Raw genomic sequence first — 23984 nt, 5'->3', positions numbered from 1 at the left:
AGTAGGTATGTAAGTTAGTGTGTAATCAAACTGTAGATGTGGGTATAATATAAACTTGCAATACTCATGTATGAACAAATATTTGAATGTATTAATTCATATTTTGTTGTAATACTTCTGGTCCATTGTGTTGCTTCATAACCAGCGCAAGCAACCTCACCAAGTCACCTACCTTATAAGTATGTGCAGATCTTCTTGGCAAAATAAAAAAAAGCAGATTCTGCTAACCCAAAAGAACAAATGCAGTTGCAGCTGTCAACCGACCCATTCTTTCCTCCATGAATTTGAACAAAACCCACTTTGATACCCAGTCCCTTTCCGTCAGTACGATCATGCTTGTCATCTCAGAGTCGACTTCAATTTTCTTCCAATGCGATAAAAACAGCTCTCGTCAATCTTTGTTCGCAACTGGTCGAGAGTTTCATCGACCCACGCGTGCCAAAGCAAATGGTCGACAAGGGCCGACCATTCTGTGTCGCACCGTATCCAACCGTTTATCGTCAGACACCCAAGCTGGGATCTGAACACGGAGAACAGGGAACAGAACCACCCCTCCTTCCCCCCTCAGGCACTCTTGGAAGTGATTTTGATCACCGCACGATAACCCAGAAATTGGCTGTAGGCTCGTCCTAGTCACGTCCTGTTGGGTTGTTGTTTTTTCCGACTTTGGTTTCTTGTTGACTTGATTACAGGAGGAATCAAACCCCCACCACATAGACACTCATATACCCTGCAGAGGAGTCTGGAAAGAAATGAAACGGCGGGAAGGAAGGGAGGGGGGAGAAACCAGTAGAGGAGGGAGAGCCGATGGGGGCCGAAAAATCTATACTCGTGTCTTTATACACGCACGCTTTCGTTTCTATACTTCTTGATTATTTACTTTTTTTCGTTTTCTTACGACAGTGAAGAGAAGCAGACATAAAGGGCCGACCCCGCGGAGGGTTCATAAACACATCAGCGTGACAGGGGACTCGGAAATCACCGCCCCTCTGGGCTTGGTTTCTATGGGAACGTGAGAGCTACTTATATTAGGCTGGAGCCGTGTGGCACAGCCGAGGTGAAGCGTAGCCCTCTCTCCGCGGGAGGAACCTCGGCGTCTAGCGGCGCTCGTTTGCTCGGCGCCACAAAAGCACGAGTATGGAATAAAAGATGAGGAGGATAAAGATGGCTTCTTATTTCAGGGTTAGCCGGAAATGCGGCCCAGCCTCTCTGTAATTTGCACGGTATATCATTGTTTTTTGGTTCGGAGATAGGCTGCAAAAAGCCTTGAAATCTGTATGAGTGGTTTTGAAACCGTTCTGTGACCAAACTGAGGCCAATATTAGCATTGAAATAGTATTATTCCCTTGCCTTGCCTAAATATAATTATTTATATTATTTATATTTTGGAAAAGTAAGTAATTCGATTTGAAAATTTCCGATTCAAGAGAAAGGCCTTGTTGGGGAGTCATACTGAGCCTATATGTCTGAGCACACAGCAGGTTCCCATTTCTTTAATTCATTAATTAATTCATAAATTCAGTTCAGAGCGATTGCTGCGGACTGGGATTGCTGCGGACTAGGAACGACAGGTCGTATGTCTCCAGAACTCATGGCTGGCTACTTGGTTCTGTACATATCAGCCAGATCCACCCTTAGTGAGCATGGGAATCATCAGAAAACTTGTTTTGTGCAAGATCTCTTTCAAGTTCAATAGCATTCAGCTCAAACAGACTCTTAATTCCTTCCCCTTGAACAGGTTAACGTATGTGCAGGAGGACTGGGTATCCATTTGAAGCTCATGTTGCTTTGATATGGACCCTGGATGACTTGAATCTAATGAACGCACGATACAGACCTGTTTTTCAATATTTTCCCTGTGAGAATACGGTTCGATTTACTCACCATCTATTCTTTAAACGAGCTTAAGTACAACCAAATGTAAATCAACCAAAAATGAAACGCAAAGCAGGTGCTCGTGCAAGCTCGACATTGCTCTCATCCTCCGCTTCCAGTGCAAGGCCTCCGAAGTCCTCCTCTCTCCGAACCCGTTCCTCCCACACCTCATTCTGTGGAGCCTAAGGACACCACCTACTAGGGCGTACGCACTGGGAGGCCTGGCCCGCTGCCAGCCTGTCCGCCGGTGAGGCCAGGAGGGGTAGACTCTGGCCGGCATCTGCTTCAGGCTGACTCAGTGTCTCACGGCCTTAACCGTCTCCCCCGGCGATGGTGGCTTGTCACTCACCCCCTCACTGGCCCCCGCAGCGGGCAGCGCTGTTGGTAGTGGTGGTGGTGGTGGTGGTGGTGGTGGTGGAGGTGTTGGTGGAGGCGCCCGTTTGGGAAAGGGGAGGACGTGAGGATGTTTGAAGACGCCACGGGCAGGAAAAACCGAGAGCACCGTCGAATGCTCCCTTCGACTTACAAGGAAGAGAGGATTAATAGCAGGAGAGTGAAGAGGAGAGTGAGCAGAAAGGACAGACGAACAGCCAGACAGACGGGAAGGCAGGGCAGGCAGACACACAGACTGACAGGCCGGGTGAATAAACAGACAAGCGGACTGACGAGCAGGCAGATGGAACGGACAGACACACAGAAAGAGAGATGGATGAAAAAGTAAGGCAGCGATCAGGGAGGGCGAGAGTCCAGTTCGACATGACAAGCGGAGGGAGAAAAGACATGTTGAATCGAACCCTGCATGCGTGGGGGTAGGGGGCGATTAACCAGAAGCCCGCCTCTGGAGACCCCCTGCCGTGCGATTGACCAGGCGGCGCCTCACTCATGACAGGTCGGCCTCCTTGTTTTCTGCCGTGATGTCAGTGAAAGACAGTCCTGCACACTCTGGACCCCCGCCGCGTTAAGCTCTATCAGGGCGATCCGGGGTCAGCAGAGATGCTCCACCCGGCCCGGACCCTGGGCCTGCAGACGGGTCCGGCGCCGCGCGGACAGGGAATCTAGCTGGCACCACAGATCCTTTCCGATCACATCTGACCTCTTTCCTCTTTGTCCGTCAAACACTAAAGAACAACTGTGAAAGTTGTGTCTCTCCCGTAACACGCACGCCCAGATCCATACGCACACACTCCCGAACACACACACGCAACTATATGTAACTATGTATGTATATTGTATATTTGCACATCTAGAGTGAGAGAGCGAGGGAGAGAGAGAGCGAGAGAGAGAAAGAGCACGAGAGCGCTAAAACACACCATTGTGTTGTGTTGTTATGTTGTACACAACATGGTGTTGGGTACTCGTATCCCGTGGTGACATCGTATCAACGCTGTGGTTCCTTGTCCCCCCCCCGTGTGTGTGTGTGTGTGTGCAGCCCTGGACACCACCAAGGACCCGTGTCAGAAGGTGCGATGCAGCCGCCACAAGGTGTGTGTGGCCCAGGGCTACCAGCGGGCCATGTGCGTCAACCGGAAGAAGCTGGAGAACAGGTGAGGCCCACACACGCCTGTCTGAAGGAGCATTCAAACTCAACGTGCACGTAGCGGTCGAGTGGTGTGTTCCAGATGCATCGTACACCGTCCGCACGAGTTGCAAATTGGGAAATCTCCCAGCTTTCTTCGACAGAAGTGCTATAAGTGCTACAAGCCGGGAAATTGCGTCACAAGAGAAACCCGTGCGTGTGGTGTACGATGCATCTCGAACACACCATAGCTCAGTGGTCGGGTGCAGCGGAATGCCCCAAAAAGGATACGTATGTTTAAAAACTGAAATAATCTGGGTAGTCAACTAAGTACCCCCATCCTTTCGCCCCTCTCCTTCCACCTCCTCCCTCGAACATTTCCTCCAACTGGAAGGCCAATAGCCCATATTCAATCCTTGTTATTAGATCCGAGAGAGGCAGGGCTTTTCTGTAGTGGAAAAGTTGTATTAATGCAGCTGTCTTATTGGAACTGTATTAGAGTGTAGCTGTCTCGGCTGTACCAGAGTGTGGCTGTCTCAGTGTAGCTCTATCAGAGTATAGCTGTCTCAGTGAGGCTGTGTTAGAGTGTAGAGTATTGAAGTGTAGCCGAATTAAAGAGAAGGTCATTGCAGCCCGGCTGGAGATCTATTGATCGTAGCCTGGGAAACGGTGCCAGAGAATGCCATGAGTCAGGAGTGATGTCATTTGGGCTAGAACACTCCTGCTGAGAGATGCGCTGATTAATCAAGGAGGTGGACAGAAGACGTGGTCCGAACAAGTCGGCCGTACTTGTTGGTAAGTTGTTTTGTCAATTTGAGAAGATGATGAAGAATAAAGACTGCCTTCCCCCAATGTGTTGTTGGACTCCTGGCCATTTGCATCGCCATGGTCATGAGAATTCCCGAGTATTCTCATGGCAGTGATTTAGACTTCAGCTTTTAGGGGGGGGGGGGGGGGGGGGGGATATGGCGGGAGAAAATTGATTTGCAGTCAGAAAAGAATTAACGGGCCGAAACATTACCATCTCTTAAATTTGCGTGTGGCATTTATCTTTTCCAATAAAGACCCTTTTTATTTATTGAGTCACCTCGGAGATAGTGAGAGCAACTAGGCAAGGCCATAATCGGTACTAAGTACAAAAGCAGCCTTGCTGAAGCGGCCTAGCGTCATTAGGTAGCAGGGAAGCAAGACGCGGCGTGCTGTGTGCTTGTACGGCGTTAATCACCATGTCAGTGTCACAAAGTAAGCAGGGGTCCAGTTCCATGACAGGTACGCATTCTAGCGTGACTCAAACCCTACGTGTCTTATCATTAGGATGCCAAGACCCCCTCCCCCCCCCCCCCCCATCCTGTTTTCCTAATGGCTGTTGGTGCATTTGATTTTCTTTAATGAGTCTCTGTTGTCTCTGCTGGAACACATCGATACAACATAGTTATCGCTTTTTATATCTTTGACAAATAAACAGAGTTTAGCCAGGAAAGTCAAATCTTCGAGGTCTAGTTGGAAAGAGGTCCTTGGCACAAAGTTATGTGTAGATATTGAAGCAAGTTCGGGTTCAGTAAAGAGTTTTATACTTTTGATATGTGCTGTGTGTTGTTTCAGTCACAGAACTCATAAATCAAAGGTGTAAATGTGTTCTTAAGATATACAGTCGAAGAACAACTTTCCATTCAGGCACGTTCTACATGCTGCGTTGGCAATATTATCACATGACCTGTGTTTGCTTTATTGGACACAATGAATAAGTCAATGTAGCTGGAGTGGATGTCACAGGTCGGGTTGGATCATGGCTGACATATGCTACGACATTGGCCATTTGTTTTTTAAATGTCATTTTCTGTATCACATCCAAAGAGCCAGGCAGCCGGAGCCGCTGAAGACCCGGGACAGCAGCTGCAAGCCCTGTCCTGTGACCGCGTCCTCTCCCGTGTGTGGCTCGGACGGACACAACTATGCATCGGAGGTAAACGTCTTGTGATCATATCTGGTTCTGGCTCTGGTTCTGGTTAGTTTTTTCTCCCTACCTCCAGTAGTCGTATTCCTCTTGCCGGACATAGTTCTTTATTCATTTGGCCGAAGAAGGCTTCAGAGGAAGGAAGTAAACTGCTGGAGTCATTTAAAAAAAAGTTTGGATATATATCTATATATCTATATATGGCCAGGTAGCATCGTTCATCACTCCAGAGAGCGATGGTTCTGGGTGTGTGCAGTCACATGATTAATCACTCCCCGGAGATCGTCAGACATCGGCCGGCCACTGCCTGGTTTTATTTTAAATGTACATTGAATTATTTGCATTATATTTCGATTTATGTATTGTGTTTAACTTTGACCTTGAACGAGTTCACAACACAGCAGGAAAATGACAACTCACTGCCACAACCCCTCCCTCTCGCCCCTAACACACTAAGTGCACTGTCTCATCTGAATGAACAATCTCTGTTCCCTTTCTCCCTCCCTCTCTCTCCGCGGTCACCCCCATAAATGTTTTAGCTACACGGCGTCATCATCCTCCGCCGTCCCATCTCTCTTTCCACTTTTCTACGCGCGTCATTCCCCCCCTCGCCGGTATTTCTCTGCATCTCCTTATCTCTCCCTCTCTCTCCCTCTCTCCCTCTCTCCCTGACAGTGTAAGTTGCAGCAGCAGGCGTGTCTGTCAGGCAAGGAGCTGAGCATCAAGTGTGCCGGCTTTTGCCCTTGCTCTACACCCTCTGTGCCGTTCACCAACACCGAGACTAAACACGGTAAACCCTTGTTGTTTTTGCATTTACCCCCTTTCTGAATATTTAATTCCGCGTTTGCGTTGCCCCATTCGTCCGGTCAAAACGTCCCAACCTTTTTGTGATGTTGAGTTTGAGTTTGCTACAGTAAAGTATGGCGAAGCAAAGTCATCTGACATGGCACTTTAATGGCTCTTGACCAAACTCGCTGACAAAGCAAGATTAACCTAAATGAACGCAGTGTTCAGATTACAACAGAGACTCCATATTATCCTCCCCCACGAATGCAGCGGATGCAATATTGAACTTTTTTAGATCGATAGTCACCAATTTCAAAGATTGGGCTTAGCTAAATATCCCCCCGTGTCACTGAAATGCCCTTTCAATCATGTGCTGATTAATTATTTAGAGTGTATACTCTCATTGGAGGCAAACTGCATTGATTGTCTGCAGCTCCCGGGCCTGTGAAAAATGCGGAATAATCAATGGAATGAAATGCTAGCCTCATGTTTCTCATTTGGAAACATGAAATACATATTTAGGCATCATTATTTTCGGAATGAAGCAGGCCGATGACCGTGATGAAGTGACATTGTGGAAATGCTGTTCTGTAGCACAGCGTAAGGCATTGGGAATGTAGGTGTGGAAAACTACTGTACTGTACAGAATGTAAATGAAAAAACGAAATAATATTATAGATAAAGGAAATAAATATACAATAATACATAATCCCAAGGTGCTTTATAAGTGATAAGGAACAATTATATAAACAAGAGAAAACCAAAAACAGCAATAAAAATACAATATAAAATCAAAATGGAAAATATAAGGTATGAAATAGAAATATTTATATCTACATATAAATAGCAAAATGGTTGTGGACGTGATTTGAACATACACAGCGATCTCTTTGAGAATCTCAGTTGGCATTAAAGGTACCGAATGGCCCAAACCAAGTCCTGCTCCCTGAAGTTCAACCCCTGCGGATCTCTTCTGTCCTCCTCTCCCACAACAGAGACGTGCACCGGCCAGGACTTGGCGGATTTGGGCGACCGCCTGAGAGACTGGTTCCAGCTTCTCCATGGCAACGCCAAGCAGAACAACTCGGGCAAACCGGGCACTGGCACCGCCTCAGGTCAGCTAGCAGCGTGTGGTCCCAAAAGTTGCTGCTCTATGCTTCACCACCTCCGAATACGTGGTGCAAACACTCTCACACACTCACACACACACACACACACACACACACACATGCACTCAGGCAGGCACACACACACACACACACACACACACACACACACACACACACACACACACACACACACACACACACGCGCGCGCGCGCAGGCACACACACACACACACACGCGCGCAGGCACACACACACACGCGCGCAGGCACACACACACATGCCCATGCACCCACGTGGAAAGCATGATCACACATCATCAATAAATTAGAGGTCGAATTAACGCTTGTGCATTAACTGTTACTTACAAGCTAAGCGCTATTGGTCCTGACCAGAGGACACTTAACAAATTATCGTCCACTCCCATCTCCCCACGCAGCGCTGGACAAGAGCCTGGTGGCCAGCTGCAAGGACTCCATTGGCTGGATGTTCTCCAAGTTGGACAGCAACGGCGACCTCTATCTAGACCACGGCGAGCTGGCCGCCATTAACCTGGACAAGTACGAAGTGTGCATCCGACCCTTCTTCAACTCCTGCGACAGCTTCAAGGACGGCAAGGTCTCCACGGCCGAATGGTGCTTCTGCTTCTGGCGGGAAAGTGAGTGTGCACAAAATGGCCGACCGCAATCGGTGATGAAAATGGGACGACATGAGTAGGACGAAGGGAAACTGACTATAAATATAGATTGAATGGCAACGTGGCATTAGCGGATGACGTATTGTTAAATGTCATGATAATTTCATTCCTTGAATCTCAATCCATAAGTTAGTAGAAATAGTACAATCGATATATCAGTGATTTAATGGAAGACGTCATCCCTGGATCACATACTGTTCCAATACCGAGCAGAGAGCTCTCAAATTTTGCTTTGTATTCATCATCATCTCTATTTCTTGCTAAACATTTGGTGACTTTGCCTACAATTAATGTGCGATGAAGACAGTCATTTACCAGTGGTCCTCCCGAGTTTTGCATTGTGTATTTTAAATGTGACACAATTAAGTGCTTCCATTGCTCTTGTCCCTCACTAGTCCATCATGACATTTCACCAACTTGGGCCTTCATTACATTGTCCTAGATTACATTGACTATATTCGTAAATTATTCAGCGCTGGGAATAGGTCCCCACCTGGCTTAAAGTCCTGCTATAAATACTTCAGAACTAAACATAAGGGATTTGTTTTGATTTATACTTAAAAACGACTTTTCTCTCTCTCTCTCTCTCTCTCTCTCTCTCTCTGATTTATTACATCGGTGTCACTTATTTCTCTCTCTCTCCCTCTCTCTCTCTCTCTTTCTCTCTCTCTCTCTCTCTCCCTCTCCCTCTCTCTCTCTCTTTCTCTCTCTCCCGTGTCTCTGTTTGTGAGTTCATGCAATGTAATTTGTGTAGCATGTTTGAAAGGTGTTGACCGTTCTCACACTGTCCAACAACTCCTAGGGGCAGAAGACGAAATACGTCAGGGTAACGTTCAGAATCTCCTGTTTCCTCCAAAAAACACAGATTCAAAGTGTAGGATGCAATAACCGCCTCGTTTGAGACGCTGGCCATCTTGAAAAATACTAAAATGACATAACGTCTCATCCCGTCATTACCGATCATTTTATTAGACTCTCAGTCTAATAATCGTCTGGCAGCCGATCAATACCTTCTCAGGGGCCGTTGAACATGTCACATCTCACTGGAAGCACTCGATCTCCTTAAACACACGGTTAATATGGGAATCATTGATCGAGACCCGAGTTAAGAGTTCAACATTTCTGTGTTCCCAGAGCCCCCCTGTCTCGCTGAGCTGGAGAAGATCCAGGTTCAAGAAGTGGCCAAGAAGAAGCCAGGTAAATACAGCACCTTAGATACATCTGGAATCTGTAGTATCCAGGTAAATACCGCACCTTATATACACCTCGAATCTGTAGTAGACAGGCAAATACCGCACCTTATATACACCTCGAATCTGTAGTATGCAGGTAAATATAGCACCTTACAGGCACCTGGAACCTGTCGTATCATGGTAAATACAGCAGAATCAATACAATACCAAACACCTGAACCACTTTGTAGTCTCACTCGAAAGGTTATGCGTTCAAACCACATTGAACACAACCACCTACCTTCTCCTTTATGATCTGTCTCTGTATCCACTGTAAGGTGCTTGGCTGAAGGCGTCTGCTAAATGACTACATATTAAATCTATTATATATATATAACAGTACAGTTTATATCATTTACCGGCTAATATGCACTTATGCACCTGACACATGAGCAAGCTTCTCAACATTGCCATGGAAACGCTACAAAAAAGAAACACACCACACAATAAGGGCCTACCATACCACACTTTACATTACAATACAATTACATCACAAAGCCACCCCGTCGCCACTATTAAACCTACACACAACGTGAGCCACGTGCCGCGCTGCGCTACTAATCTCGGAACCCAACACCGTTCCGTTTTAATTCAAACCTGTGATTAGTGCGGCTAGCTTGCAGCTACGCGGCGCGTGCTTGTATTTCTATGGTCTTGTGTAAGAATAGGAAGAAGGAGTCTGAGTCTCATTAACCGATCACACGCTCAGGGCCGGGATTAACCCCTCATCACGCTGTGGGATTAGGTCCGGAGACGCGGCTTTGGGGAGTGCGCTAGGCTAAAGCAACCGTTTGGCTCCCTCGCTCCCCGAGAACGCTGTGTTTAAACCTCCTGCTTTGCAACAGGGCGAAACACTATTTTGAAAGCTATGATCTACTACTCTTTTGGTTTTGGCTTGGGTTTTGTTTTAAGTGGTGTGGCTGGAGACGCGGAGTGAGTTTAATGTTATTAACTTCAAAACACCGGACAGAATGTTCTTGAGGGGTTGTGCCAACGGTGATGCAGCAATCGTGGCCACATTTTCAAAAATGTCACTCTCACAGTTTAATGATGAGAATAAATCTATACAAACCGCCTGTCCACTTTAAACACCTACCAGCCCTGTTGGATGATGTTTGAAGGTTAACAACAACAGCGATCACATCAAAAGAGCTTTGTTGTGTTCTGCTCCAAGGCAGCTCGCACTCCTTTGTCCTGCACGGACGCTCTTATCACAGGCTCACTACAAAGGATGTTGCCTGACTCATTTATGCTGCACTTATCTCCAGCATCAGCGAGACACCGACCAAAGGCTGAGGATATCAATATTTAACACTTGTGTATTTGTTTGTGTCTGTGCGTGTGTTTGTCTGTGTGTATGTGTGTGTGTGTGTGTGTGTTTGTACGTGCATACCACTTTGGATATGTGTGTGTGTTTTTGGGTGTGTGTGTGTACGTGCATACCTAACACGTTGCATGTGTGTGTGTCTGTGTGTGTACATGCATTCCACGCTACGTGTGTGTGTGTGTGTGTGTGTGTGTGTGTGTGTGTGTGTGTGTGTGTGTGTGTGTGTGTGTGTGTGCGCACATGCTTGCGTGCACGTGCCTCCCCCCTACAGGCATGTACATCCCCAGCTGTGACGAGGACGGCTACTACAGGAAGCTGCAGTGCGACCAGGGCCGGGGCGAGTGCTGGTGTGTGGACCCCCAGGGAGGGGAGATGGCGGGCTCTCGCATCCACGGCAACCCCGACTGTGGTAAGAAGAGCCTGGGAGTTTTAATGCTGGGGGAGTGGGGCAGGGGGGGGGGGGGAAGAAGGGAAGTTTATTTATTCAGCCCCCTTCACACATCCAGACCCATCAGAGAGCTTCATATGGGCGTTCAAAGGACGGTCGATAAAAGACAATGATTTCAAAGAGAGGTGTAAAACGTATAAGGGGGGAGAATATATACGACGGCGGAGACATTTCATTCTTAATAACAAACTGGGGATGGCACACAGAAAGGTCTGGAGCCCTGTTTCCTTAGCAGTGCAGTTTAGTATAGGGCAGTGTTCGTGTAATGTAGAGTAGTGTAATGCTGTGCAGTACAGTGCAAGGTAGAGTAGGGTAATGGTGTGCATTGTAGTGCAGTTTAGGGTAGGGTAGTGCAGTATAGTGTAGTGGCGTGTAGTGAGGTGCAGTGCAGTGTAGGCTAGGGAAGTGTAAATTAGGTGAGTGCATTGTAGTGCATTGCAGTGTAGTGTAGTGTTGAGGCCTGTGACTTCCGATCTTCTGGAAGTTAATGCCAAAAATGTTTTTTCATAAACACAGTGCTTGACCAAGCACTTTTGTTTTTGCACACACAGCACCACGGAGGGGAAGGCCGTCCCAACCGGTTTGCCCGGGCATCTTGGTGTTGTTACAGTGAAATCTACTGAACATCACCTTGTGGCTCGTTATGATGTTTGATCCAAAATGCAAGTTAAATTGTGAAGCGTCTGGAAGAAACCCACGACACGATTCTCATTGGCCGTCAGCATTGTCACGTAGCAATAACATTCACGCCACGATGCTACGCATTGTAGCGTGAGTGACAGGCGTAGTGACAGACGTAGCTCCGGTGCGACATGGGGTAATCCGGTAAATTCTCATATTTACATTCATGGATTTATTCAGCCTGCCCCCTAAGGTTTTCATTTTTTCTGTCGGTAGACAGCGGAGCAATTGTTAAAATCACTCCTTTCACCACTGGTCTGTTATACTAAACCGTTCCCGGTGTCTGATCCCTGATTGGTTGTGCTTGCATGTCAATCAAGATCTTCCTGACAAATAGTCGGTTCCCGAAGCAGTTAATCAACACTGTGTCTCAGACTTCCCAAGGGAGAGGCTGGCCCTGTGAGACTATTATCAGATCAGATTGCATTCATGACCCCTCTGTCGCCCCCCTCCTTCCCTCTCTCCCCCCGTTTCCCCCATCCCCCCCCCCCCCCCCCCCCAGACGAGGTGGTGGGACACTCCGGTGACTTCGGCAGCGGCGTGGGATGGGAGGACGAGGAGGAGAAAGAAGCGGATGAGAACGGAGAAGAGGAGGAGGAGGAGGAAGAGGAGGAAGGAGAGGCCGACGATGGAGGATACATCTGGTAGAATGGTATAGCAGACACTCTCTCGCACTCTCTCTCACTCTCTCTCACTCGCTCTCCCTATCTCTCTCCCCTCACAAAGAAATGAAAAGGATTCTGGGGGTTGTCTTGGAGTGAGACGTGTGGAAGGCATGGAAACGTATAATGACCTCTTGGCACCCCCCCCTCCCCCCCCTCCCTCCCCTTCCTCCCCTCCAGTGATGACATGACCTGTTCTTTTTATGTCTTGAGTATGTGTAGTGCTGCTTCATTATCCTTTCATGATCAACAGATCTTTATGTTTTTTCGCAGACCCAGGGGGTGGGGGGGGGGGGGGGGGGGGGACGACCCTCGATCGCTGCACCGTAGCTATAGAAGAAAAATCGACTATTCATCTAAAGATCCTATCTGTCATCTATGCATCTAGAGATTTTGTTTTTACATTGTGAATAAGTGCTTGATTGCTGTAAGGAGCACCGCTGTCCCCCATTTGGAACGACTAGAGATTGAGAACATGTTAAAAGTTTCAGTGCAATGCGTACGTTATGTTACTTCATGACGTCTTCTGTAAATAAGTCTTGGCGTCGATGATCTCGGGTGGGCTAGTCCCAGGCGGCTCTTATCTGGCATTATATCCGACTAGCGTTCAAGATGTATCAATAATATACACAGTTACCTTCAAAATGTACATGCTTTATCGACCACGTGGGTAGACGGAAATATCTGAGATTGGTTTTCTGTGAAATACGTTTTTTGACTACTTCTGAAATCATACCTTTTTGTTGCAAATTGCTCCGGCAAATCACTATCTTCCTCACCGCTTATTCTTCGAGCAGAACGTGCCACCCCATGTTTTATTTACTGACTATTACGACTGAGCTTTTTGTGTTCATTACTTGAATTTTCACTCTTCAGTTGTTTTCCTTTTACTATAAGAAAATTGCTACCATTTCTTTCTTCTTGCTATTGATAGGAAAGACATTGTTTTTAGTATTGCATGTTAGTGAACAAGAATGTACTGCTAGGCTGAGCACTTTAATATTAAAGGCACTGGGGCCAAGCGTGTGTCTTGTTCTTTATGCTGCCTATCTTCGAACGCCCACGCCAACGTTTGCCTCCAACACAATGTTTCGTTCATGTACCTTTTGATCTATCACGTCTTGACAAGAAAAACAAGAATGAGAAGGAAAAAAAAGAAAGACCCAAGCACTCAAGCATCTTGGTCTTCCGAGTTACTAAGCAGTTTCTGATCTTTCAAATGCAATACCGTTGCCTTGAGGCACAGCAGATATTTAAGACGTTCTCCTTTCTAAACACACACAAAGTGGTATCCTCCCTCTCTCTACCAGAAGTGGACCATCAGCAGCCCACTAACAGAATTTGTAGGATTATTTTCACTGCATATAGAATAGACGTTTAATAAAATAGCCCATATTACATGAAAGGTTACATCATGGATGTGTGACCTTTGTGAAGTAACATGAAGGTCACCAAATATTTTCTGGCCAACTATGACCTCTTGAGAGTTCAGGCTGAGTGTTTTGATTGACACTGATTGGCCTGTCCAAGTTATGAGTGGTTACAACAGCTATCCCGTCAGGCCAAGGTATTATGCAAACTCTCTCCACTGCTCTACTTTGGTGTAAGATGTTCTACTGTGAAAGAATTGTCTTTAAAATGACATTGTACAAATAGTGATTATAATGCTGCATGAGTCTATTATTGGACACAGTTGATATTATTACACATAATATTATTATTAATATTATTGCTACAGTGGATTTGATTATTTTGGATCGAAGCTGCCCCCTCATGATAGGAAAGCAAATTACACATAAATATAAAGGCCAGTCCCTAAAATCCAATGGTAAGGGCCCAAACCGTTGAACACTTTTTAATAGAGACAAATGTTATTAAGATTAAGGTTTACCCAAACATCATGTCAAAATGTACATGTCATCATTTACATGACATTTACGTGACACAGAATGTAAAAGCACTGGATGTCCTTCATCAGAACCGCGTCACGGCGGGCTCCTCTCTCTGGCATTCTGTGTGCCTTAGGGCAGCTCTCCTGCCTGCAGTCGTTCACACTCAATTTATTCTGTCAGACCCAAAGCATGCAGCAGCTGCCGGGGCAAAACAACATTGGCGTTCCTGTGACGAGCAGTGTGGGATGGGAACTAAATAATGCAACGGCTCAAACCATCACTTGGCTTCCCTCAGCCCCGTGTTGTGAAGACGCAGGATGGAGTGGCGAGCTCAACCACTCTTCGCTGAAGTGATGATCAGTCAAAACAACAGAGGAAAATCTCTTAAGATCCAGGTTGTCCGATTGCGTAGTCGGGAAAAAGTAATCTGGCTGGAGTGGGTTAAAGGCCCTTTTGTCAGAATTCGAATGGCCTTCAATTTGGATTGCAGTCTTTTGATAATATTTGTGTGAGTTGGTATGGGTGAGTGAGTGTGAATGGGAAAGTGATTTGAGCAATTCGACTTGCCTTTCGTATCTGAGAAGGCAGTAATTGGATCTGCATATATCCCCTTCTACATAATCTTTTCATCATTAGTTAAAACCCCCAGACAAAACATTTGCTTAAAATATTTATTTGCTCACATTAATACATTCCTTTTTAATAAATTACTCTTATCATTATATATTACTTTATCTTTTGCCATCTCGACTGTATCAGCGGGAATGTACAAACGTATTAAACATTATTTACAGTGGTTTGGACAAGACTGGTGCAGAACACTGATTAAATGAAAGCAACACAGTTTGTTTACATGCGTACCTATCACTCCAGATCATGGCTAAAATTCCCAATATTCCAACCCGCATTTTAAGGAAGACCACCTTTTTTCACAACAAACTAAGCATATTCTAAGTGCTTCCAGTACCATCTGGTGCTAACATGTCACTGTATATAGCCTGATATCTCCGTACCCTTTATGTTTAATCTAGTTTGAGTTATCAGTGATCTGGGTATAACAGTGTAAACAAAGTATGAAGTTGAAATACATAAAAGGTCAACAAAGGAGAATGGGCATGTCGTCAACACAGCCTTTTTTTGCAAATGCACTCTCATATCTTAGTGAAGACAGTCAAAAAGTACACGTCATGCTGAACTTCAGGACGCTGTGTCAAGAGTAAGACATACCCATCCTACACATTATTCACACAAACTGAGCGTAAATTAAGTTACATTCCCTTAACAAACCAAACCCATGATAAATATCTACTTATAAAAACATGAAAAAAAAAAAAATACAAATAATACATTCAAGAACCAGCCACATTTGACTTTTAATCGAAAGCTTGGCGCTATGATGGGGTAGCTAGTTTGAGCAGAAGTGAGGATAAAGCAATATGTTATGGTCATGTAAGGTTGGCTAGTTATTTGATGTGGCAGAAGTCGTTTGCAGTTGACCTTTTAAAAAATCTGTAAATTACTTAATGTGTTACATATAAAAATAAGTGTAAAGATTGCTTCTGTCCTGCCCCGAAAAAAACATACCATGAAAAAATTGCTCAAGATGGGGGAGATATGCAAGGTCGTCTCAAGCGTTCTACAGACTGCTGTACCACTTTGCTGCTTCCTGACATTTTAATAGCCTGCGGTATTAGCATCCTTTGGAATGTACCCACGGCAGAGCAGCCATTTTAATAATTTAACCTAACGATACTATAATGTGCCTGATGTCTATTAGGTAGTATTCACACGACGGAATAAATATCCCTAAAATGCATTTGCCGTTGTAATATCCATAAAATATCCATAAAATGCTTCTGTCTTCGGAATATAGCATATAGACCCTATGGTATTTGTGGGATTTATTGCCAAAGTTTTCTGTATACTGAAGGGACATCATTTCCATTGATTTGCTCGTCATAGAGTGAAGTTCTTCATATCATGAGCGAAGACTGCATCCTGAACAACATCTTTGGATAAAGGCTTTACAGAAAAAAGATGACTCATAGAAAACTGTGGCCTGCAGCGAGTCTGCTGAGTGAGTTTGTCAGGAGAAATGTGCAAGACTTACAATTATAATTCCCAGTGTTTGGTTCCTGTGTCCATTATTGGTCATTAACAACTCTTAAACAACTTTCAAATTTCCACAACATAAGTTCCTAAAATTTCTCATGTACGACACTGCAAGATCCACTGACCCATCCCAGGAGTAATGCAAAACCATCTCACACATCTTCAGCGACGCCAGAAAATAAATAAATAAACAACTGGAGACCTATACCCCGTTAAAAGCACACACTTTTGTTAATAACGAAACCCAATTTCCACGCATAGAAACCTTTTTTCGGGAAAAAATAACGGAATTATACGTAATAAAACATTCAACAGACTAAAAGAAATGAAACGCATCATCTGAAGTGCGTGATGGGACCGACTTCCGACGGCTGCGTGGAGGGGTGGAGGTCGTCCCGTCCACCTCTCCCGTCAGTCCATGTACTGCGACAGCCAGCGGAAGCCCTCTCCGTAGCCCTGCTTCTCCTGCACGCTGCACATGAACACCTCCAGCGGCCGGCCGTGCAGCTGCTCCGCCGAGACGCTGCCCTGCAGACCCACACGGGATGGGGGGGGAAAATAAGGCGAGGTGAACGCTGGAGGAGGAGCCACGCTGGATGGAAGGGTGAGCCCGCCAGAGTGAAGGGAGTTTTGGGGGCGAATAGTGAAACAATCGCTAAGTGAGTTCATGATGAACTGAGCAGCCTCTTTTTGACTCTTCAAAAAATGTTAAGGGGTTTTCGTCTTCAAATTGATCAGACGTGAGAGGACGGGCCAATTATTATTAATTTTTTTATAAGATAGGTGTATAGGCTTTTGGGTCTTCAAGGACAGGACGGAGAACGGAGCGAGGAAAGGGCAGGGATAACATCTAGCCTAGGACTGCAGGTTTCCATCATACCTGCGGCGTACTGCCTACGTAACCCTACAGTTGGCACATTGAGATGGGCTGAGCCGTGGAGCTGCCTCTTATTCAACAAGCCAGTCCACTTCTGTTATGCAATTAAAACTGAAGTCCTGAAGAATAATGCATTGTAATTGAGTATGACTCACATTGCATCTGGAGCCGTAATGAGGAAAACACTCTGGCTCACCTACGCCTGCTGCTAAATCCGCTAAAGAGCTCGTCAAGCAACGGCCTTCTCATATTTTCCCTTAGAACTAAATGCCAGGCATATTTCCAGACGTCGGTCCATCTTTCACAGTGTAATTGCTCCGTGTGGTTGCTAGGCAACTCAACGCTGGACACAAAAAGTTGTCCTGGCTGGACGAACGCTCTTCAAATAGTCGAGGGCCTTCTACAAAAAACGTATAGCGTGTGCCTGCCGGCCACTGGCTCACAGTTCAGACTCCTGGAGCCTTTGCCTGCATGATAATGATGTTTCCAGGAGGTTGTTGTCCACATTAATGCAGATAAAGACAGTAGAACGCCAGGTACACTGCAGTTTGACCCTCCTGTTACAATCAGACGTCGTATACACCAGTGTCCATGTGTTTACCTTTCCTGTGACCTGGTTGTCGATCCCAAACGTTCCCCTGAGTGCCCCCTCGCTGATAGCCTCTGGACGGTCGATTTTGTTCCCCAGCACCAGAAACGGCACATTGCTGATGTTCTCATTCTGTAGCAGAGCCTGGGGTTGTGGGGAAGGAGATGGTACAATACGAAGCATGAATGTTATGTACAGTACTAGTGTAATGAAGAACCCTGTGTTTGGTTGGCTGTAGGATGTGATAAACGTAGCTCCTGCGGATCATAGTGCTATCACTCTTGATGACTAGAGAACGGGTTTCTGATTGGCTTACGTCCAGCTCTATCTTGGATTCCCCAAGCCGGTCATGAGCGGCGCAGTCCACTATGAAGACCACAGCGTTGATCGCCAGCAGGTAGTTACTCCAGAGTCTTCTGGCTGGGGACATAAGAATAATTAAACGTCTTAATCCCAGCCATAGGGCATCTGATGGGAAGATAATAAAAGGGAGTGGGGCCAATCGTACATCAGAGTTCAGTTTTTATTTGTGTACCAAAACAGGAGTATTATCATCCATTAGTGGGCCAATATGTTTCTGAATGTGAGCTTGGCAAGTTTGGCATCACTGTAATCTAGTTCCTCTCTGTCATGAGTGAGGTTATTTGATGTAATAACACATCTGTACCTCCATTATCATTTCAACAAGATGGGTGGGACCTCAAGGCGAAAATAATATTTAGAAGGCAATATTTTTATGCTGAAAGAGTAAAAATGCTTACCTTGTTCGTGACCTCCCAAATCAAACGTGGTAAATGTCATGCCAGCGATGGTTAGCTCCTCAGAGGCTTTGTAAAGAATGAAATATACAATGCAGCTTCTTAGGTTTGAAAACAGGTTACGGAATTAAAATATACCCACGTTCAGCATGAACACACAATCCTACGTCTGGATAACATATATTACATAAAGTTCCTTACTCGGATGCCACGTGGGCACGTGTTGTGCAAGTCGACCATCTTTCAGCACGTTTAGAAGTGTTGTTTTACCAGCGTTGTCCAGGCCCAGGAATACCATCTTACCACTCTTTTTGTAAAGGCCTGAGACAACACACAAACACACAAACACACAATTCACACATCACTGACTCATGCAAACAGGTGTGACGCTCATAATAACACAAGACAAACCATTATCTTCCCTGCCATGCTTACCTAGAAACTGTAAAACACCACTAAACCCTCTGTAGATCCAGTCAAATAAGAAAGACATGTTTGTGCGTTTTCCTGAAACAGAAATTATGTTTGCACATAAGTACATAGCTACATGTGCCTACACAAGAACAGTCATTTTTACTACGAGTGAAATGACATTGTGATCGCTATACCCCGGAATAACATATAGTAGCAAGTGATCCTGGATCTCCCATCGCCCGACCGAACACTAGGAACGGGATGCTCCAGATAAGCGTTATTGGCGAGAGAGGGCGGGACTTCAGTGAAAGGGTTTAGCGAGAGAGGGCGGGACTTCTGATAGAGGGACATCCGTTACGTGTACAATTTTCAGATATTGCTTTGTCAAACTCCATATATATTCTCCTTGTCTTGTTGTTGTTCATAGTGTCATTTTTTATTCATCTCGTTCCGTGGACTGTTGACTGGCGTACGTAGTTCATAGAAAGCATCGGACCGGAAAGAGTGGCGGCAGACCAGGATAACGCTTAAATTCAGTATCCTCTCTCAGCCTTATTTAGTATTGAGACGTAATGTTCGGTGAATTCAATGTTTTGACAGCACACGACATAGAATGAGTCAAGGAAGACGTTATAAATAAAGGAGTTGTGTATCATAAAATCATCAGATCATTAGAGTCTGAACATTACTATGCTGCTAAGGTTGGATTGACGCGGTACTCGGGACACAAAGTTAAGACACTAGCATGGGATGACAAGCTAGTTTATAAGCATTAGCATGCTCGTTAAACCACCTCACGGCTTCTACACTTTGGCCTTATTTGGAACAAGATTGTATTCAGGTAATAAACAGTATGGATCAAACACGCTGTTGAGGTATTGAACAGAAATGTCACGATGCGTGCTGACAGTAAATCGGCTGTCAGAATGCAACTCACCTGACGTCACCTGTATCCCGCTGACAGACTAACGGAGGCAGCGACCTCCTCCTCCTCGGAAACAGCCGGAACGGCTCGTTTCCTCACTAACCCTTCTGCGGGGTGTGTGCGGTTTCTCAGTGCAACAACGACACCTTGTGTCCGATGAGGTGAACAGTAAAATGGTATTGTAAATGGATGTGATAAGTTCATTCGATCCATTTTCAATACAGGTCAACTTGTACTTCAAATGTTGTTCCCTCCTACGTTGGATTTCGGCAGAGCCTTTGTCTTATTACTATTTCATGCAAAATCCAATGTTAAGTTTCATCCCTATGGTAAAGATGAAGTATATTTATTTTGTATAGACTGTTTGTTGGTTATGTCTACTTTAAAGAGTGCGGTTTTTATATTTATATCACTCTTGTCGATAGTGTTTTAAAAAGAAAATGCAACATATTGACCAAATTTAATTTGCCACACAAAACATTTTGGACAATGGTGATATAAGATGTTTAATAGCTTTATGGTGAGATACATCAAATGTCACACTGTTATCTTCAAGTATCATTGGATTCAATCAAATTCTTCAGGTCTTCATCCCAGACCTTCTTACTTCTCATAGAAAAAGCTCTTGTCAACTGAAAGAGAAGAGAAGATTTTTATATTGTGCATCCTTTGTCATCGCTGGGGGAAGCAAATAAAAAGGGGTCCCCCCCGCACACACACACACACGCACACACACGCACACACACACACACACACACACACACACACACACACACACACACACAAAAACACAAACACAAACACACACACACACACACACACACACACACACACACACACACACACACACACACACACACACACACACACACACACACACACACACATACACACACACCTGCATTTGGAATGCATTCCTCTGCTCCAAAAGCAGCAGCCTGTAAGATAAAAAAAAACATGTATTGGGGTAATAGATAAGGTAAACAAACAATAAGCAAAACTGCAATACAATCTTCCTCCTCCATTTTTCTACTGCAAAAAAAACAACATATATATATATGTCAAGGTTATAAAATAAAAATCTTTCAAAATCACCAGTTTTATCAGGCACTTTATGTATACCACTTTTTTATTTATGAGTCTCCATTTTGTTATTTCAGTTAAATCTGCTGTTATTTCTTCTTGACAGCTCACTGTCACAGGGAAACACAGGTAGTCTAGTCACATGACACTCAATGATAGACAGAGGAGCTCACTGCGTCCACTGTGGCCTTGGCATCGCCGCTGGAGCACTGGAAGGGACTGTCCAAGACACAGGTGTTCATGCTGCCTTGGCACGGCCCCCCAGGCCCCGGGAGATATAGGAGGGAGCGCGAGAAAGGGAAGAACTTTCTTAGTAAAAAAATAGCATGCAAAATATTACATTTATATCCAAAAAGGATTGCAGAATAGGATATGTATCATGCAAAAGGCCAGCAACTGAACTTTCAAAAATACTTCTTCTTTTTTGTTTTTCTACTATTCTTAACACACTATCTGAACTGCTACTATTTTTCTGTACAGTTTATGAGATGTGATGGTGGACAGAAGATGTACAGGTCAAACCAACTCCTCACCAATTTAATCCACCAGCATCAGTTTTCTTGCCAACGAGCGCCTTCCAGAACTCATGAGTACTTTTCACGGTCTCAATGGCAAAGTCCTGGAAAACAAGTCAGCTTATATTTCAGCATTTTTGGGTGTGTGTGTGTCTTTTGTGCTAAGTGTGACGTCTGATTCTATGTACCCTGTCTTTAAATTCTCCATTGAATGCAAAGTGGTTTTCAGGTTTTCCATCCGGGACTTTGTATCTCTTGAACCAATCGAAAGTGGCCTCAAGGTAGCCCGGCTTCAGTCTTCTGACGTCATCAATATCTGAGCAGGTAGGCAAAAAGAATGACACCTGAATATTTGGTGGTCACCAACTAGGCTTACCCTCTCTATCAGGTATGCATAACATTTCTTCAATGACTCCTTATTTATCTTATTTACACTCATGACATATGATTCCTCATACACCGTACATGTATAACATAGGATTTTGGAAATCATTTTAATAGGCGAGCAGACATTAATCTTACTGTTAAATTCTGCCGCTTCTGGGTCCTCTGTATTGATCACGATGACCTTCCAGTCAGTCTCCCCTTCGTCGATCAGAGCCAGGGTGCCTAGCACCTTGATTTTGATGACCTCGCCTCGTGTGCAAACCTGGTCAAAATAATCATGGGGTCAAAATGTTGGACTCTTTATGGAGTTGAGCTGGAGTTGAATGAGTCGTTCTCTTACCTTATTGCCTATGTCACAAATATCAATGGGGTCGTTATCGCCACAGCATCCCGTGTCACCGTCCTTGTGTCCAGGGTCCTCCCATGTCTGTCACATGTTGGTCATAAAATGTATGTGACACAAGCACATTGAAACAATGGTTGAAAATAAGCTGTTGAATGATGCATCATGGGAATGCATCTTTTAAGGTTTTCAAAAGGGGTGAATTCACCTGTGGGATGGCTCCGTAGTTCCAGATGTACCCCTTGTGAGGAAACACGTTGGCTACATAACGTAGATTGCCCTTCTTGGTGTCCTGTATCAGTGGGTTGAGGGCGTCTTTGGTGGCAATCTGAGAACAATTCAACAATGTGGAGGAAAGACATTTTCGAAAAAACATTAAAATGCAAGAATGCACTAGAATTTATGAGAAATAATTGTTATTAGGCATGTGTTGTCGCAAATTACATATGTTGTATTGGAAAGAATCGACAATAGAAAATGTTATATTTTTATATTGCCATATTGAAATTATTAATCAACTAAGAAATAGGTCGGAATGTAAATTGATGATGAATGTTTATATTGGGAGACATTACCTCCATTTTTGCATTTGTCCACCTTGGAATCTCCACCACAGCATGGAAAATATTCTGAAGCATAAAATAATAATCTACACTTAAAAACCTTTTGGACAGATTTAATGGAAAGCTTATCAGTATCTCTAAAAGGCTACTATACTTATTCAAACCTCCAATGACCCCGAGGGTTTTCTCTAACAAAGCACATAATCCTATTGTGTGATTGTGTGTTCAATGAAGAGAACAGGTGTCACAATGATTACCATTTAAAAAACCCTTCCCATCTCTATATGCAGGTATCTACAACGGCATGAGACATGTTTCTCACCTGTGCTTCATCGGCGTAGATCGGTATGTCGTGGAATGGAGAAATATACTTTCCCTCAGAGTTTTCTACATAAAGAGAGATGTGTCCATACATTATGCATAGTATTGTTAGTAATAGTAGTACCACTAGAAGTACTACTAGTAGTAGTAGGAGTAGTACTAGTAGTAGTAGTAGTAGTAGTAGTAGTAGTAGTAGTAGTAGTTGTAGTGAGATATAATAAGGCAGGAACCTTTGAATGGGATTAGCCTTGCAAAAATAATGAGTATGTTGTTTTGCTCACCACTTGATCAACCGTCTTAATGTAAAACAAGATAACTACTTACTGAAGTACACCCTGTAGTCCGGGGTATTTGGCCTGCCCCTCTGCTCGATAGAATAGCTCATGGCTGTTGCAGTTTCAAAACAAGTGTGCACCGTGATGGGATATAGAGGCAGAGGTAAGCAGCTCTCTTGGCCACGGCTTTAAGTCCTGACTGTGACAGGACAGGACGGGTAGGCAAGCATCTACACACAGGGATCAATGGTGTTATGCATGTGACACAATCCTGGACGTGGTAGGTAGGCACCTAGGCTTTCTCATATTTTTTCTCAGAGAGATTGGATGCCGCCAGTCATGGTGACTCAAGAGTCAAGGAAAAGTGATTTGAGAGGGACAAGAGCGTGTTTATCTTTGCTTCATCCTCAGTGCAGCTTTAGTACACGTTGGTTCCATGGTTACCAGATATATATTCTGCACTGAGTGACATGAGCTTTCTTTTCCCCAATTGCATTTCCTGAGAGCACTTGCAGACATTCACGCGATCAAAAACAGATGGGGCTGACCTATGTTACTAGTAAACCAATTAAGAAGAGGGATTAGTGGGGCTGCTAAGTTAGGACATTTGGCCTCTTTGTTTCACTGTTTGATCATGTATTTAAGG

The 23984-nt window shown here is 44.7% G+C and overlaps 3 protein-coding genes across 3 annotated transcripts in view; 1 reads left to right on the top strand and 2 right to left on the bottom strand.

Annotated features, from left to right (window-relative positions):
* The window catches only part of LOC115531363 (testican-2), a 30732-nt gene extending 18159 nt beyond the window's left edge, over positions 1 to 12573 (top strand). The window contains exons 4-11 of the mRNA XM_030340580.1: positions 3305 to 3419; positions 5246 to 5354; positions 6021 to 6135; positions 7127 to 7246; positions 7677 to 7895; positions 9069 to 9131; positions 10765 to 10902; positions 12125 to 12573. Coding sequence (XP_030196440.1) covers positions 3305 to 3419; positions 5246 to 5354; positions 6021 to 6135; positions 7127 to 7246; positions 7677 to 7895; positions 9069 to 9131; positions 10765 to 10902; positions 12125 to 12270 — 1025 coding nt within the window. The 3' untranslated portion in view covers positions 12271 to 12573. The remainder of the gene's footprint in view (positions 1 to 3304; positions 3420 to 5245; positions 5355 to 6020; positions 6136 to 7126; positions 7247 to 7676; positions 7896 to 9068; positions 9132 to 10764; positions 10903 to 12124) is intronic.
* Positions 12574 to 14833: 2260 nt separating this feature from the next.
* On the bottom strand, positions 14834 to 19948 carry sar1aa (secretion associated, Ras related GTPase 1Aa). The gene is made up of 7 exons (XM_030340789.1): positions 19864 to 19948; positions 18948 to 19019; positions 18714 to 18833; positions 18516 to 18581; positions 18071 to 18174; positions 17767 to 17898; positions 14834 to 16816 (listed from the first exon to the last, which is right to left on the bottom strand). The coding sequence occupies exons 2-7, from the start codon at positions 19003 to 19005 to the stop codon at positions 16700 to 16702; spliced, it is 597 nt and encodes a 198-aa protein (XP_030196649.1). The 5' UTR covers positions 19006 to 19019; positions 19864 to 19948; the 3' UTR covers positions 14834 to 16699.
* A 393-nt stretch (positions 19949 to 20341) lies between these two features.
* On the bottom strand, positions 20342 to 23564 carry ppa1a (inorganic pyrophosphatase 1a). The gene is made up of 11 exons (XM_030340419.1): positions 23388 to 23564; positions 23065 to 23129; positions 22755 to 22808; positions 22388 to 22507; positions 22177 to 22263; positions 21972 to 22098; positions 21638 to 21765; positions 21468 to 21553; positions 21108 to 21177; positions 20750 to 20789; positions 20342 to 20483 (listed from the first exon to the last, which is right to left on the bottom strand). Exons 1-11 carry the CDS (start codon positions 23446 to 23448, stop codon positions 20455 to 20457), a joined length of 867 nt encoding a protein of 288 aa, XP_030196279.1. The 5' UTR covers positions 23449 to 23564; the 3' UTR covers positions 20342 to 20454.
* Between the last annotated feature and the right edge of the window lie 420 nt (positions 23565 to 23984).

The sequence above is a fragment of the Gadus morhua genome, chromosome 18 (genome assembly GCF_902167405.1).
Source record: "Gadus morhua chromosome 18, gadMor3.0, whole genome shotgun sequence".
Lineage (NCBI taxonomy): Eukaryota > Metazoa > Chordata > Actinopteri > Gadiformes > Gadidae > Gadus > Gadus morhua.
Note: the sequence above shows the minus strand (reverse complement) of the source record. Positions and strands in the feature narration are given on the sequence as shown.

Excerpts from the sequence above, each read along its gene's own strand:
- ppa1a (XM_030340419.1), bottom strand. The coding sequence starts at position 23,448 with ATGAGCTATTCTATCGAGCAGAGGGGCAGGCCAAATACCCCGGACTAC. Across the intron at positions 21,554-21,637 it reads ATGGAGAATTTAAAGACAGG|GACTTTGCCATTGAGACCGT; the intron begins GTACATAGAATC and ends CTTGTTTTCCAG. Across the intron at positions 21,178-21,467 it reads GATGCTGGTGGATTAAATTG|CATGAACACCTGTGTCTTGG; the intron begins GTGAGGAGTTGG and ends GTGCCAAGGCAG.
- sar1aa (XM_030340789.1), bottom strand. The coding sequence starts at position 19,005 with ATGTCTTTCTTATTTGACTGGATCTACAGAGGGTTTAGTGGTGTTTTA. Across the intron at positions 18,834-18,947 it reads TGGTGTTTTACAGTTTCTAG|GCCTTTACAAAAAGAGTGGT; the intron begins GTAAGCATGGCA and ends GTGTTGTCTCAG. Across the intron at positions 18,175-18,515 it reads TTTGGGAGGTCACGAACAAG|CCAGAAGACTCTGGAGTAAC; the intron begins GTAAGCATTTTT and ends TTATGTCCCCAG.